General features: G+C 42.2%; 1 protein-coding gene across 1 annotated transcript; it reads right to left on the reverse strand.

Annotated features, from left to right (window-relative positions):
- Positions 1–10,781: 10,781 nt before the first annotated feature.
- LOC147891303 (uncharacterized) lies at positions 10,782–12,862 on the reverse strand. Its single transcript, XM_087389063.1, has one exon. It carries the CDS (start codon positions 12,476–12,478, stop codon positions 11,294–11,296), a length of 1,185 nt encoding a protein of 394 aa, XP_087245189.1. The 5' UTR covers positions 12,479–12,862; the 3' UTR covers positions 10,782–11,293.
- Between the last annotated feature and the right edge of the window lie 2,633 nt (positions 12,863–15,495).

Raw genomic sequence — 15,495 nt, forward strand, 5'->3', positions numbered from 1 at the left:
GTCTCAATCAATTTGAAATAAGAGTCATGACTAAAGTTCTCGAGAGGGTGGAGGAAAACTGGCCAACTAAACGACTTTTTCGTCATGGTGGATGGCTGCCAAAGTGGCATACAAAGGTTTGCTTCAGTTCATACCTGTCTACGTAAGTCTTAACGAAAAATGGAAGTTCAGAAGGAGCGCAAAATGGTGGAAGGATAGATTCTCAAACATCTGGCAGATTGGTAGAGCTGGATTTCTTCTTTGGAAGATCGCCCATATAGTATTGCCAGTCACAGGCAAAATATCCAAATGGGCTAACATCAGCCCTCTATGTTCCCTTTGTGGGGTAGCAGTGGAAGTCCAGAAACATCTAATGTGGTCGTGTCCTGTGGTTAGAAGCGTGTGGCAGATTGTAGGTAAGGGCATTAGGGCGGTGGGCTTGATGTCGAGTTTTGGGTCAGCTGGTTGGAGGGCTGTTTAACTTGGTGATACAGAGAAATTCCCTTCTATCTTGGCTTTCTGCTGGCCTTAAATCAGAGCCGCTGTAAGCCTTGCTATATGAAATTCTCATATTACTAGTTTTTTCACGGGATCGGGTGTCAGGATCAAATGAAGCGTGCATTCTGGCAGCAACCTCGCACAACCTGATCTACATGGCTTCAATAATGGCCATGAAGGAGGAAATACTAAGCACCTACCTAAAGGATATTGGGAGTAACTAGTCAAGTTGTGACAATGTATCCGTGTGGGCCTAGGGTTTGTTGCCCAATCTGTGGTCAAATTTTGTAAGGTTTCTTTAGGGACTAACCCCCCTGTTTTTCTTTAATTAACTCGGCATGTTAGTTTTTTAAAAAAAAGTCGTACGACAAGTATGCAATTGTACTATGTGCACACTATCCTATAGTTCTATGCACAATCTATTGTTGTATATGTTATTGGCAGTTATATAGACTCGAATTGAGAGAACTCATGAGCAAGGAGTTGTATAGACTCGAATTGTGTGCACCCATGAGCAAGAACTCAAATTGTGTGCACCCATGAGTAAGGAGTCGTGCCAAAGACCTTGAACCCAAGGAGCTATCCTATCAAAAGACAATCGTGAAGATGAATAGGGGGCGTTTCATTGACTTCGGAACATTTTGAAACGTTTCAAAATCAATGGAATGCGTTTTTCCTTCACATACACATATTTTTACTGACTATTTTTTGGACATAATGTGTTGTTTTTGGATCATATTGATATTGGTGTTGATTATGTTTTCTTGTTGCCTTTGGGTCTACTAAAAACGTTCAAAAGCTCCCATTCAAAGATAATTCAATGCTTTTGGACATTTTGTAGTCCCAAAAAGAAAAATTTATTATATTTTGGAAAGAGTTTATGCAAAATCTTCCAAAATTACCCACTCATCATGTTGGAGCATTTTAGGAGGCCCATTAAATGGGCCTAGGGATGCATTGAGAGAGGTTGATCTTTGGAAATGGTCTTTATATGAAAGGCATTTAGGGACCTCCCCTCATGAGTTAAAATAATTCAGCCTAGCTAGACTTAATATGCAACAAAACATGTGTAAAATAATCAATGGCTAAGGGCTTTTATCATACTAAACAAAGATGCAAGCTTTGGGTGGTAGAAAACCTAGAGTAAAAAGCCAAATTGGGGGAAATTTTGGTAAGTCTTGTCGAAAGAACTTTTCATTCTATAAAATCTTGCTTTAAGAGTTGTTAACATATGGCTACCAATAATGCATGGGTTTATAAGATTCAAAACCCTTAAGGATGTTGGTATGCATGAGAGGAAATGAAAAAAGGACATCATTAATATTATTATGCGAGGATTTTAGCTATTTCTCAATGGAAAACATGGAAACAAAATGGTATATGTAGTGCAGTTAGTAATCACATGAGTAACATATCTTGAAGCAAGTTGTGTGACTTAATACCCACATCACCCTCTATTGAATATTCATCAAGATCACTTGACGGTGCACTACCAATTTGCCTCGCCTTCAACGTTATAAAAATTTAGCCTCTTGATCCTCTACCACTCACTTCAAATCTTCCTATTTCCATCCTCTCCTCGCATGATATACCCAACTCCCATCATATCTTTTCGGATCCAGCTCAATTGCCTTCCATGATCACCATCATTTTCCCTTGTCCTTGTTCGTTGTTTGTTGCGATTCTCCAAGTCTTCTCTTTGTCCTCTTCTTTAATAATTGTCATCTTTGTGGATGACTATTTCTACTTTTAGAGCTCTTCATCTTCAAGTGTGCTTTCAATCTTAGCTCCCATCTTAGTTTCTCTTCATGTCATCTCCATCTTTGTCCTTCCATGTATCTTCAATCTTAGGATCTATTTTCGTCTCCCTTTAACAGATCAATTTCTTATGTAGATAGAGGTTTAGAAGATTATCAATACAAGGAAGATGCTTTACAACCTAAGTTAAATGTCAAACTTTGGGAATTTATGAGCAAAGGCAAAAAAACCATACAATTCTCATTGTCACAAGATGATCAATACAACAAAGATGTGTAGCACCCACAAATCGAAAGTGTAATTCTGAAAAATTGTGAACCAAGACCAAGATCCATAGTATATCATTTAAATGCTTTATTCGATTGTAGGTTGGATGACCTAGAAGAAGTGCTTTCCTCATTTCATGAAAGGGAGGGCAAACTAATTGACCAATACCTCACTAATCTCTTCAATATCAGTTGTATGGAAGAAGATAGCTATCTTTAGGCAATTTTGCAAATAACTAATGGAAAATATGTCATCATAAGGATTAAAAACCTAAAGCAAAAGCACAAAAAACTATACACAAATTTGTGGCCAATATATCCTGTTTCTAGTCAGCCACCTCTCTAAGGAGCCATGCAAGGCCATATGCACCACGCTCATAAGTATGTTACGAATACACTCGCAATATATGGAGTTCCTAAACCACACCAAGACCTAGTAAAGATTTTGTAATGGAAAATGCAAATAAAAAAAGGTTAATGCCCCTCAAGGAAGATAAGAATGATTAAAATCAGGGGAAACTAAAAATTGAGAGAGGAATACATGAGCAAAAAGAATGGGCATTTGGTACAAAACAACTTGTATACAAAGTGTAAAGAGAAAAGCACACTATATATGAATGTTAATCTCCCTATCATGAAACTATGTTAAACCACAAATTGATGTTGGGATAACAACAAAAGAGCAAGTGAGTTCTAGCAAATGGACTAAGAATAATATAATATACTTGGAAAGAGTCATACCATAATATGGCATGGGCATGGAAGACCAAAGACATGCACTAAGAAAGGCTTTGAGAGGAGTGTGGTATTCATAAAAGGAATCCATTAGAATGTTGAGGTTAAAAATAAGGACGTGTTCCTTTTGTGGAGAAGGTGCATATTACCAAGCTTAGTGAACTCTTTGGAATAAAACACATGCAAAAACCTTGAAAGCTAAATGTGTAAGAGAGAGGATGCATTAGGCATGTCGGGATCTTCCTTGAAAATCACATCAACAAGAAGAAATTTAAAACAAGGATTGCAAGATCCAATCCTTAAGGCCCCAAAAACAGTAGGAGAAGGAATTGGTGAGAGGGAAATAAAGTAGCTTGATGAATTAAGTTGCCAAACAAATTAACCTTTCAAAACTAATAGTAAACCTCCCTACAAACACTAGTTACTAGATCTTGAGCCTAAACCCATGGATATCCAACAAGAATGAATATAAGGGAGCAATGCTTGTCCTAAAATTTAACGACCAATGAGTTTTTTTATGAGTTGATTGAGAAGCAAACATTGAGTCACCCTTCAGAAGGAGTTAAACCCATGGGCATCCAACAAGAACAAATATAAGTGAGCAATGCTTGTCCTAAAGGCACAAGACAAAATTTAACGATGAGTTGTCATATTGGATGACTGAGAAGCAAACATTGAGTCACCTTTAGCAAGGAGTTGAATGTGATAGATGGGTATGGGGAGATGGAACATTATTATTTAGAGTATCTAAGGGGCTACCACAAGGAACTTGTAGCACAACTAAAGCTACAATATTATACTCTTATTGACATCCTTCAATTGAGCATCTAATGATCAAGTACAAAATTTAAGAATCAAATACTGATAATTGCATGAAGAGCTTCTTGTAGCCCATCACATGACATGCCATCTGAAAAAAGAGCAAGGGTCCTCCACATATGGTTATGTCCTTGCTTGCATCTAGGAATGGCCCTTGTATATATTTATATAGATGAATCCAAGATCATACCCAAACTCATCGAAAAGATCACATGATCCAAATGAGGTGATGTCATGCACCGTTCTTTCACAATCACGATCAAAACTGTAGCAAGATAATAATCACGAATGAACAAGAAGAGAGATCCCAATATGAATCAAACTGATGAGTCTTTATTACAATAATTTTAGAGAAGAATTACTCCGTGAAGGAGCTCGATACCACTCGTCCACCCCCGAGCTATCTCACTCTCACTCTCACTCTTACTCTCACTCGCATGAAGATGTTCAAATCAGATGATCAAATTATCAAATCTCAATCACACTCTCACTCTCACTCTCAAAATATCTTGATCTTATCTTCTTCTTTGCGTTGCCTCGATTCGCGTGCGCTAATTGTCACTTTCGCAGTGCCTCGATATGCGGGCCTTCTCTTCACTCACGCAACCTCGAGATGCGTGCCTTCTCTTCTCTTTCGTACAGGCTCGATATGCGTGCGTTGGATTGTGTGTTCTCCTTCTCATGATCTCCTCTTCTTTTATAGCCTTTTACGACTCCAAAAAAAGACGACCAAAAGCTCCCAAATTCGGCCAAAAACAGCTTTTCTCGAAAAGTGTGCATGTGCTTTTCACCTTCTTTTAGCGTGCGCTTTTGATAGCAAACATGTATGGCCTTGATCGAAGCATCACCATGCCTGCCTCGTACATCCAATGGACAAGCTCAATAGCTCGTCTCGAAGATCGGACCCTCTTCTTTCCCTTTGCATTTCATGTTTCATGGCTAATTCTTCCATCTCGATCTCCATCTAATGCCTGCAACTCGACACGAAAATCTAGATGCACTTTTAGCTCAAAACCACTTTGTTAGCAACTTCTGACATCCATACAGGCATGCAAACGAGTGAACCACAAATTTTTCACTAGGACAAAGTTTTTCTACTCAACAAGATCTAAAACTTTCTCATACAGAGTTTCTTCAAATTATTTCTCTAACCAACTCAAAATCAAGCTGCAAAATCCAGCCGACACCATAATGAACAAAACCAAAATTTTTTGACCAACACCAAACTTTCCCAAAACCTTCAAAACATCAAAACCATCCTTTTTGAACACTATTTGTGATATATATTCCAAAATATTTCATATACAAAATTGGAGCGTCACATCCGTTTCCTCTTCAGGAACTCTGTCCTCAGAGTTTAAATGAAGGAAACTCAGTAAATAAGGCATCTAAGTCTACCCATGAAGCATCTTCTACAGGATAAGCATCCCACTTAACCAAAACTTCTTCTATTGTTCTGTTCCTAAGCCACTTCGTGTTCATATCCAATATAGATTTAGACAGAGATGGAAAACAGGATGCACTTTTATGTTCTCAGGCAGTTCAAGTTGATATGCAAGCGTTCCCACCCTCTTTAAGATTTTAAAAGGTCCTGCGAAACGAGGTGAGAGTCTTCTATCCTTCCCAAGGATTAGATTACTGCGTTTAGGTATTACTTTCAGAAATACCATCTCCCCAATCTGAAATTCACAGAAAGACTGCTTCTTATCATAGTAATGCTTTTGCCTGTCTTGTGCTCTTTGAATGCTTTTCCGAATCAGTTTCACTTCCTCATCCATCCTCTCAAGCATTTGTCTAGACACTTTGACTCTATTTTGAGGATCCGCAAAATTCACAGGAGTGTGGCAATTCTGACCATACATGGCTTCAAATGGAGTCATTTGAATGGAGCTATGCCATGAACTATTATAAGCAAACTCGGCTAAGGATAGGAATTCAATCCAATTTGTTTGCTTCTCATTAACATACATTCGAAGCATATCCTCAAGTACGTGATTAACCCTTTCAGTTTCTCCATCTGTTTGTGGGTGAAAAGCTGCACTCATCTTAAGCTCCGTCAATATTGCAGAGGCATTAGCAAACAGAGCTGCAACCATTTTGATAAACTGTGCACCAAACCCCAGGCATCCCATGACCCTCAGTATAAAATCCCACCGGATTCTGTCATATGCCATATCTAGGTTGACCCCCAGGAATATACAACTCTGCTTTGTGGCCACGGCATTGTCTATGGCTGAAGTCACCTTCAGAGCTAACAATTGAGCTTGACTCCCTGCGAAACGTATCAGCAATACTCCAAAATTCGGTTAGTATGTTGCCATCTTTATCTCTGATCCTGTCAACTGTGTCCCTAGTGTATTTCCTGCACACAGCCTCGAAAAAAGTCTTAGATGGACAGTCTCCAACTGAGAGCCAAAGGAGTCTTCTTTTTGCTCTTGCATCCTCGGCCTCCTTTAGCTCGATCTGCTGCAAGGCAACCTCTGCGTCTGCCAACAGCATACTCAGCACACAATCTCAAGGATGGGCATCCACAGCAAGCTTAAGCGAGCAATAAGCACATTAGATATTTTCTTCTAGATACTTGGCTTTAGCTTTCTCTATCCTACACCATTCTTTAGCCTTGATGTGAATTGGCACGAATGACCATATCCCATCGACTGCATGGGTCAAGATCCTTGCTGGCCGCAATACTCCATGTTCTTCTGATCATCTTGCAGAATCGTTTACAACTCAAGGGTACATCAAGCAGGGAATTGAAAAGATCCACTCAATGGGAGAATGATCTGAAATGCATGAGGAAAAATTGTCTATCCTACTTGCACTATATTCATTGCCCGTTCTCCTGTTATTCCAGGTTAAGCTGCTTAGATTACCCTCAGCAAGATCAGCGCAGTCAACTAACCCCCATGCCTGGATTAGATCTACCCAGGCATCCTTCTCACCACCTGCAACACATTGCCCACCATGTGAACGGTCTTCTACCCTTTCTGTCATATTCCAATCGCCGCTCAAGATCCAATTCGAACCCTGAAGGGACTTCTTCAGTTCCAACCAACAGATTGTCCTTTCATATTGGGATTTTGGAGCGTAGACACTGGCAACATGGAACATCAAGTTCTCAACCTTGACTTCTACACTTATAAACCAACCGTTACTTTCCTGCGACCCGCCGCTGCAAGATGAAAAAATTCCAGACGCAAATCACAAGAAAAGACTTCTGGAGGATAAGCCCAGAGGACCCACAGCACTGCAAGAGTCCGCCTCCAAAGGGAACAGCAAGATCCCCAAAGGGATGCCGAAAAAACTTACGGAACTGGCCAGAGGTGCTAGAAATGGTAAGGAGAGTAGGTTTAATTTTTTTAGGGATGCCTACAGAGCCCTGTCCCAAAAGGAATAGGGTAGCTCAGTGAAAGGGGTGAGAATAATTTTGTGGAACCTGAGAGGCTGTTGTGGGAGGACAAAGCAAGTCGGTTTTGTGAAGTTCATCAAGAGGGTCAATCCAGATATCGTTCTGCTCCAGAAGCTCAAATGCGGTTAGTCGGATGCGTTATGGTTCATGTTCAGTAAGATGGGTTTCTCTGTCTTTGCAAACTTAGTGGAAGAAGTCGCCTGCAGGACCTGTGTGGAGGATCCTGGGGCTCGATGGCTTCATTTTGGAGGGCTTGGCCTGGCCGTGAGACTTGGCCCTTTTTTCCGACCCCATTCCATGTATGTTCCTAAGACTTTTCAGCTGAACCGGCTTCAACCTGCGGGACAATGGGAGCTTGGTCCTTGGAGCAAAGATTTTCTGCGGATAGCTACAACGCGTGGCTTGTGATGAAGTTTCCGACTCCCCGTTTCAGGGCTGCTCCCCTCGGTTTTGAGGCCTTCCTCTGCCTGCTCCTTCTGAGAATCGCTAGGCTTCGAGAGCCGGGTAGGACAGTTACAAGCAAAGTGGGTCGGTAGCCTACTTGCAAATATAACACGAGTCGGGGAACGGGCAGAACCAACCTTTAATCTCTGTAGATAGTCCATCAGGGAGACGTACTCGAAGGGACTCGGGTATTCTGGCTTCTGTCCCAAAGAATCCGTGTGCGCTTTGCACCAAACTCCGAAAATCATGGCAGAGGGCCGCGGAATATGCAGAACCGTACCCAACGAGGTGACAATCCTGTCGAAGCCTCCCCACAACCATGCAGGAAAACCAGGGAAGTCCACCCATACAGGGCAGTCTCAGAAGACGAATTCGTCGATGCTGAAAGAAGGCATCCACAGGATGGGTAGCACTGCTGCACTAGCAAAAGAGACCACCCGACTAGCCAACTCGTTTCGTACTTCCTCTGCCACACAACGGAGTAGGAAGAACCCTCTCCCCAGAAACTTAGCAGAATAATCATTGGGTAGAATATCGAATTCGTGATGAAGTCGCCCAGTTCCACCATAGAGGGAGTTCTCCCTGTGAAGAAGAGATATTAACCACCACGCACAAGCTTTTCAAGCTCCGGGCTGACCAGCTCCATCGGAACCTCACACTCGGCAGTGTGACACTTACCAACACATCGAACCAGCCTTTCCTTTCTGCTTCCTTGTTTCTCCTATCGACCTCTTCGTGCAAAAGCTTCAGAGCTTCTTGTTCCTCAAGCTGAGTGAACCCTTCCTTGCTTCCCCTTGGCAAGTGTCTCAACGTACAACGGAGGGGGCTGCTTCCCTCCTTCCTTTAAGTCACTCGCTGGAGCCTCACTCACCGCCTCGGCAACCATTTCATCCCCCCTCAAATCAATCACAAGAACCTCGGCCGCCTCACTGACCATCTCTTTTGCACGTTTCAGACCTCTCTGCCTCACCAGAGACCCATGCCCCAACCGCTCTGCCTACATGCACTTCAAACTCCTCGCAGTTCCCGCTCTCAAGCTGGGTTATCAATCAATATTGACTTGTCGTATGATTTTGCACACATAGCATCGTATGGTTATATCGCATCGATGACTACATACAAATTGTATGATTGCATGGTATGATCGGTGTATGACCGTAGGATATGGTTGTACAATGTTGCACACAAACTCTTCTCAAGCTCAAGAATTTTTTATTGCAGAGGAAGTTACAAGGCTCAATTCTTGGGATTTTTGAAAAGGTGTGAATCCATGTCTTGTAGATCTTTCAGATGACTTAATTCTCTCCTTGAGTGGGGATTCAGATGCTCCACAGGCAAGTGTGGAAGAAAACAGATCATATGGAGCTTCTCCCCCTCCTTATAACTATGTGTGCAACATCTCAATCTCCTTCACAATCTCGTACATACGGCACAACTATCCAAGTGGAGTATCTCTCATGAATCATGGACCTAGACACGAGTCTATCAGAGGTAGTTGGACTCCTGCTTTGTAACAAGAATGCCCTGTAAGGTTGCCATGAGTTATTATTTGAGACGAAACTCTCGTTGGAACGTTGACCACACCCAATCTTTCCTCATCTTTGTTGATGCAATCTCACAACAGATTCTAAATTCAAGCCCCCTCTTTAAGCTCCTTGCGCACAACAGAGTTGAAGCAATTCATGTTTGATGTTTCTTCATGGATTCATGGGGTTGAAGAGGAGGAAGGAGGAGAAGAAGGGAGGAGGAGGTGGTGGAGGACAGAGGAGAGAGGCAAACGGTGGGTTATCCTAGTAGTCGAGAATATGCATCATTGTCACATAAAAGTATACTCATAATCTAGATGATATACTTATAATCTATGTTGCCTTGTAATTATGATTTCAATCTTAATATGGTATTAAAACTTTTGAATTGCTTAAACTCTTCTCCAAGTCTTTATCAATAATTATGATTGATGAATGAGCCATGAAAGTGCAAGTAGAGAAATGTTTTAGTTTTTTGAAAGTCAACTTTGCGAATTGCAAATCCTGATTTTTCAAAACTGAAAACAAGCCGCAAATCCTGATTTTACAAATCTGAATGCTAATGTCTTGACCCTTGATTAAAAATGGAAATGTCAATCCCGGAAACCAAGATCAAAGACTCAAGGACATGGTCTAAGACTCAAGAGGCAAGACTTCAATTTCATAAATTGTGGTAAATTCAAAGTCCATATTTGAGTCCTCTTCTCACTTCTGTTAAAGTTTTTTCGGCCATATATATGCGTTTCCTAGGCCTATGAGGGAGCATATTTAGCACTGTTTTCTATACACCAACTAAACTTCAGGTCTCAAAACTGGCACATTTTTTTATCATTTAGGAACTTTCAAATGTTTCACACTTCGAACCAAGCCCTTTTCTTTCGGGAAAGTCGAGAAAGCTTATTCATGTGCAAAAATGAAATACAAAGGTACTAGGGTTTATATAAGCAAAATAATTTTCAAGAGTCAAACTTAAAAAAGTGACGTAAACAGCATGATTGTAACTCAAGTAAGGAAGCAAGCTCACGCAGACACGCACACACAAGCTTCTTTTGTAACATAAGACATGATGAAACTTTATAAAGCCCTAACGTTAGGGACAATCATTTTCATTTCACAATCAATTTGCAAGCCTTTCTTGGAGGCACAACAGCACATTGCCCTTCACTGGAGAAGATGACTCCATAGCCCCAACAATAAGTAACTTACCTGCTCTGCTGCCAGAATAAGTTGCTGGTGCTTCAAAAAGGCCTAAGCAATTTGCCAGGCCTTGCAGACAAGCAATCTGGAACCTCCAGATAACACACAAATCCAATGCATGGAAACTTGAAGGCCGGCAAGTTTCATCCATTAATGAACAAAAAGCTCAGCACTTTCGATATTAAACACGTTACCAAAAAACAATGAAGTTTTCTTTAGGCAACCCATACACTTTACAGCGTCATTCACAAACTACAGTTACAGTAGGTTGGCCCTGCTTGCAATCCTTTATTGAAGCACATTCCCAAAGAGAGATTTTACTTCATGGGCCGAAGTTCTTAGTATAGCTATCAACCTGCTCCAAACTTGCCTACGTCTAGGGGAAAAAGTAGAGTCCCCAGGAATCCAATACCTTGTCCAGCTCTTAATATGTAGCCATAGGAATAGGTAAAAGACCATTTCAATATTTACAACTGCCAGTATACCACTCTGCTGTGGCAAAGTTCTTTACATCGCAACTTTGCAAGGGGCCAGCAGTCCTGGACCCTGCTCAGAAGGACAATCCATAACATAGAGCCAAGATGTTTTTTACTTGGATGGTAGAAATTAATGTCACCTTCCACAGAATCACATGCAGGGGAGTTCCTCCTAATCCTCGATTGTTACTGTGCAGTGTCCATCTCCGAGAATATTTTCAAGTCCAGCTCGTTGAGCTGACCCATCCTGTAAAGTAAGCGATCACACCACCATGTGTAGAGTTCAGGTTTAGACCGCTCTGCTTCTTTCTTCATCATTTCCCACACACCTGGATCTTGCAAGGGCAACGTTTCAAAAATCATTCTCAATGCCAATGTGAGGCCTGGGTCCTCGAGCCACTCGGCAACCACCGTCCACTCTCTCACAAGAGACAAACGATCTGCATTGCTTAAAATGATCTCTCCCTCGCTTACTTTGCATACTACTTTTCTTATGAGGTCGGCCAGCTCACTCTTCTTCCGGTCAGAAAAGCATTGATACCTTAAGACTATAGGTAGAGCCGTGTGTGTTATAAACCCTCGAAGGATTTCTTTCGCATCTGTGTACAGAATGAGAACCCTTGTCAAGAGCATCCACTTACACAGTGTTTCATTCCTGGTCCCAAACCCGATGGCTATTCTTGAACCCTCCTCACAGAACTGCTCCGTGACTTCCTTCCACGCCCTCATCAAAACAGTGCTTGAGATCGTGACGACTGCATTTGAGCTACTTAACAAGCTCTTTTGAGCAAACGCAAGAAAAGCTTCTGGGCGTGACGAGAGAGACAGAAGATGCCAAAGCAAGTTCTCAAAAACCACAACGTCCTGGGAAGAGTCTAACCTTTCAATGAGGTCGCTCGGAGGTTTTAAACCCAGATTCGAAAGCGTAGAACGGATTGCCTCCTCCTCTTCGACAGACCAGCGAATGGCACAAAGATATTGCATGCAAGCATGAGCGCACTGCTTGAAGAGCAGGTGATCGGCGGCATAAATGAGCTCAAGAGCATCTCTTACACTTTTCAACACATCAGATGAACAAGAGATAGAGGGGAAGGATCGCAAGAGCTCGAAGCATTGGCGGTAAGCTCTAGGAGAGCTAGATGCAACACACTCGAGGGTCAATCGGATGGGGTTAGCTGGATCAAGCTGGCTACACCAGGGCTGGCTGAAGCGAGTGGCAAAGTAAGGAATTTGACAGAGCATCCGGGAATTGGCATGAACGATGAGAGGAGTGTGCAAGTCGGATTCTTGCTGAGAAACTATCTGAATCGATACGTCGCAGCGATCCTTAAGGTTAAGGAAAACTGTTTCTTCCACATCAGGCAACTCCATCTGGGTGGATAAGGATCCGGCAGTGAATTAAGAGGAAGATCGATGCTACCAAAGACAAGACAAAGGATGAGTGAAGGAATGATGACGATGCTACTGTTGATCGGAACCACAAACAAGAGGTTGCAGGCGGGATGATGAGAGAGGCGAATCAAAAACTGTACAAAAATCGAAATCCGTAGCAGAGAGAAGGTGGAATTGTGCTCGCGAAGCCGTGTTCGCGGTCTGCTAGAGCGAAGCACGCGCAATGTCTCCGTCAAATGGACTCTTCTCTTCTCCCTCTAAAGCTTCGCAAGGTTTCCGTTCGCTTCCACCTCTGCAGATTCGCAAAAACCCCCCGCGGCTCTCTAGCTTTGGTGTCTGTTTGTCTGCTGTCCTCGTTCCTTCCTCCTCCCCCCAGTCCCTTAGACTTGTGTAATGTCTTTTTAGCAATGCAAAACTGCGGACAACCAAAGCTTACTCTCCCTCCCTGTGTGAAATGCCACAGTGCCCAAATGTGTTCTTTTTTGTTGGCCTGCCTTTCGTTATTCCCCTTAGTCAAGATTAAACATCATTTCTAGCATTTTCCACCCTTGTTCGGCACTTCGCATCGTGACATTCAAAGCAATTCTCACTTCCCCTTTCGCCACTTGTGCCACGCATACTTTTTTATTTTGCTTTTGTGAACGGCATGTCAATTCTCCAGCCCCTTCCAACCTTACTTCCGCCTCTTCGTCTCTTGAGGCTTTCTTGCTCTTGTTCAGCAAACCTTTTCTCATCACAAGCGCCTCGTTTCTCGTAATGTACGAGATCATGTTCTTCCCCAGCTATCGCCACCCTGTGAGAACCAATAACTACGTCCGCACTATGTTGCGCCAGAGAACATGAGACGTAAATGGACTTTGAGACAATGTAGATGGCAATGAAACATTTTCACTTGAAATCCGAGGTCATGTACGTTGGTTTGTAACACACATTTTTTGCAGAAGCTCCATTATGTCTCCAATTCGTTTAAGAGTTTGTACATAACGGAAGAGATCAGGTTCTGCCCCAGCTCTATCGCCACCATGTTGGAACCAACAACTGCTTCCGCAATGTGTTGTGGGCCATAATGCGAGCTCTGGCTAGAGAATTTCCAGTCTTCCCTGATCTCTCCAAGGTCGAGCCCTTCATAAATCACTACACTTGTCTGACCTATAATTGAAATGCTGGAAGTCAAAGGCTGGTTGTTTGTCGGATTGAAAATGCACGATGAACCCATGGCCAAAGTGTAAGAAAAGATTGTTCAAAGCACAAGGTGATTAGCAATTGACACAAAGGTTGATACTATAATAAAGGATTGAGGAGAAAAGCTTCAGATTGAAGCCAGCATCACATGAGTATATGTTGCGCTACTCAAAACAAAGCTTAAGCTATGGATAAAATTAGTAACATGAAGGTGGATGTGCAGAAGCTTGTAAATGCAACACATTGAGTGTTGCATTTGAGGCCCCCAAATCCATCTGATCTGGAGGTTTAGGCTCTCAGGGATGATCAGATTCAAAGAATGGAAGTTGCTGAAACGCCCACAACTTTTGTGAAGAATCGGAGCGTGAAGTTTCAAGGCAAACCAAATCGAGGAATTCAAAGATTGACTCAAGAGTTTTCCGATGAACTCGTGATGCTAAGACAAAGCGAATCACATGAGCGATATGTGGAAGTTCAAAGCAATGGTGCCATTGTCCGACGATGGAAGATGCTTGAGGCCTTTCAGCATACTTCTAGATGGAAGCGCCGCACAGAACCACACTCAGGTATTTTTATTTTGTTAATGTGTCTCTGATTAGGTAGGAAGTGTGCCATCTCTCCCTCCACACAAAGGTGTGGTTATGTGCTAATTGCAAAGTACTATGTGCCAAATGCGAAGTGTTATGTGCCAAATGAAAAGTGCTATGTGCTAAACTCAAATTGCTATGTGCTACATACAAATGGCTATGTGCTAGATACAAATCGATATGAACCCAAGGAAGGTCATGTTCCTTGGTCTTATAATTTTTGGAGAGGAAGTGTGCCAACCCTCCCCCCATACAAATGTGTGGTTATGTGCTAAATGCAAAGTACTATAAGCCAAATACAATGTGCTATATGCTAGATCCAAAATTCTATTTGCAAAATGAAAAGTGCTTTGTGGCAAATGCAAATTGAAATGAATAAGAAGATGAATTCTGTAGAAGTATCCGACAATTGCAAAGTGCTATGCACTTAATGCAAAGTGTTATGTCCTAAACTCATATATGCAAATTGCTATGTGCAAGATACAAATCAATATCAACCCAAGGAAGGGCACATTCCTTGGTCTTATAATTTTGGAGAGGAAGTGTGCCAACTCTCCCCCCACACAAATGTGTGGTTATGTGCTAAATGTAAAGTACAATAATCCAAATGCAAAGTGATATATGCCAAATTCCAAATGCTATGTGCAAAATTAAAAGTGCTTTGTGCCAAATGCAAATTAAAATGAATAAGAAGACAAATTCTGCAGAAGTATTCGACAAGTGTAAAGTTCTATGTACCAAATGCAAATTGCTATATTCCAAACTCAAATTGCTATGTGCTCTATATAAATCGATATCACCCAAGGAAGGGCACGTTCCTTCGTCAAGTTGGCTCGAAGGTTCATGGTAAATCCTCTCTGCCCTTTCTGCAATACTGCCTTAGAATCGATCCACCACTTGTTTTGGAGATGCTAAATAGTCCGCCAAGTCTGGCTCACGATTGAAAAGGCACTCAGGGCCTCGGGGGCAAGCCCCTACCTTAAAATGAACTGGAAAATGACGCTGACAGCAGGATGTTCTTCCACCCTGGTAGTGTCCTAGCCTCTAGTGAGAGGGACGGTCTGTTATGCCATTTGGATCAACCACAATCAAAGGGTCTTTAGATTTGACCAGACCAGATCGGCTAGCCCCCTTGCTTATTGATTTAGTTTCGACCTACCTGACGGATGCCTGCTTGATCAAGGCGAGCTGTGATTTGGTGGTGCTAGACTTCTTGGAAGGATTTAG

Source organism: Dipteris shenzhenensis, chromosome 18 (genome assembly GCF_047967505.1).
Source record: "Dipteris shenzhenensis isolate YYH24624 ecotype China chromosome 18, Dip_SZ_1.0, whole genome shotgun sequence".
Classification (NCBI taxonomy): Eukaryota; Viridiplantae; Streptophyta; class Polypodiopsida; order Gleicheniales; family Dipteridaceae; genus Dipteris; species Dipteris shenzhenensis.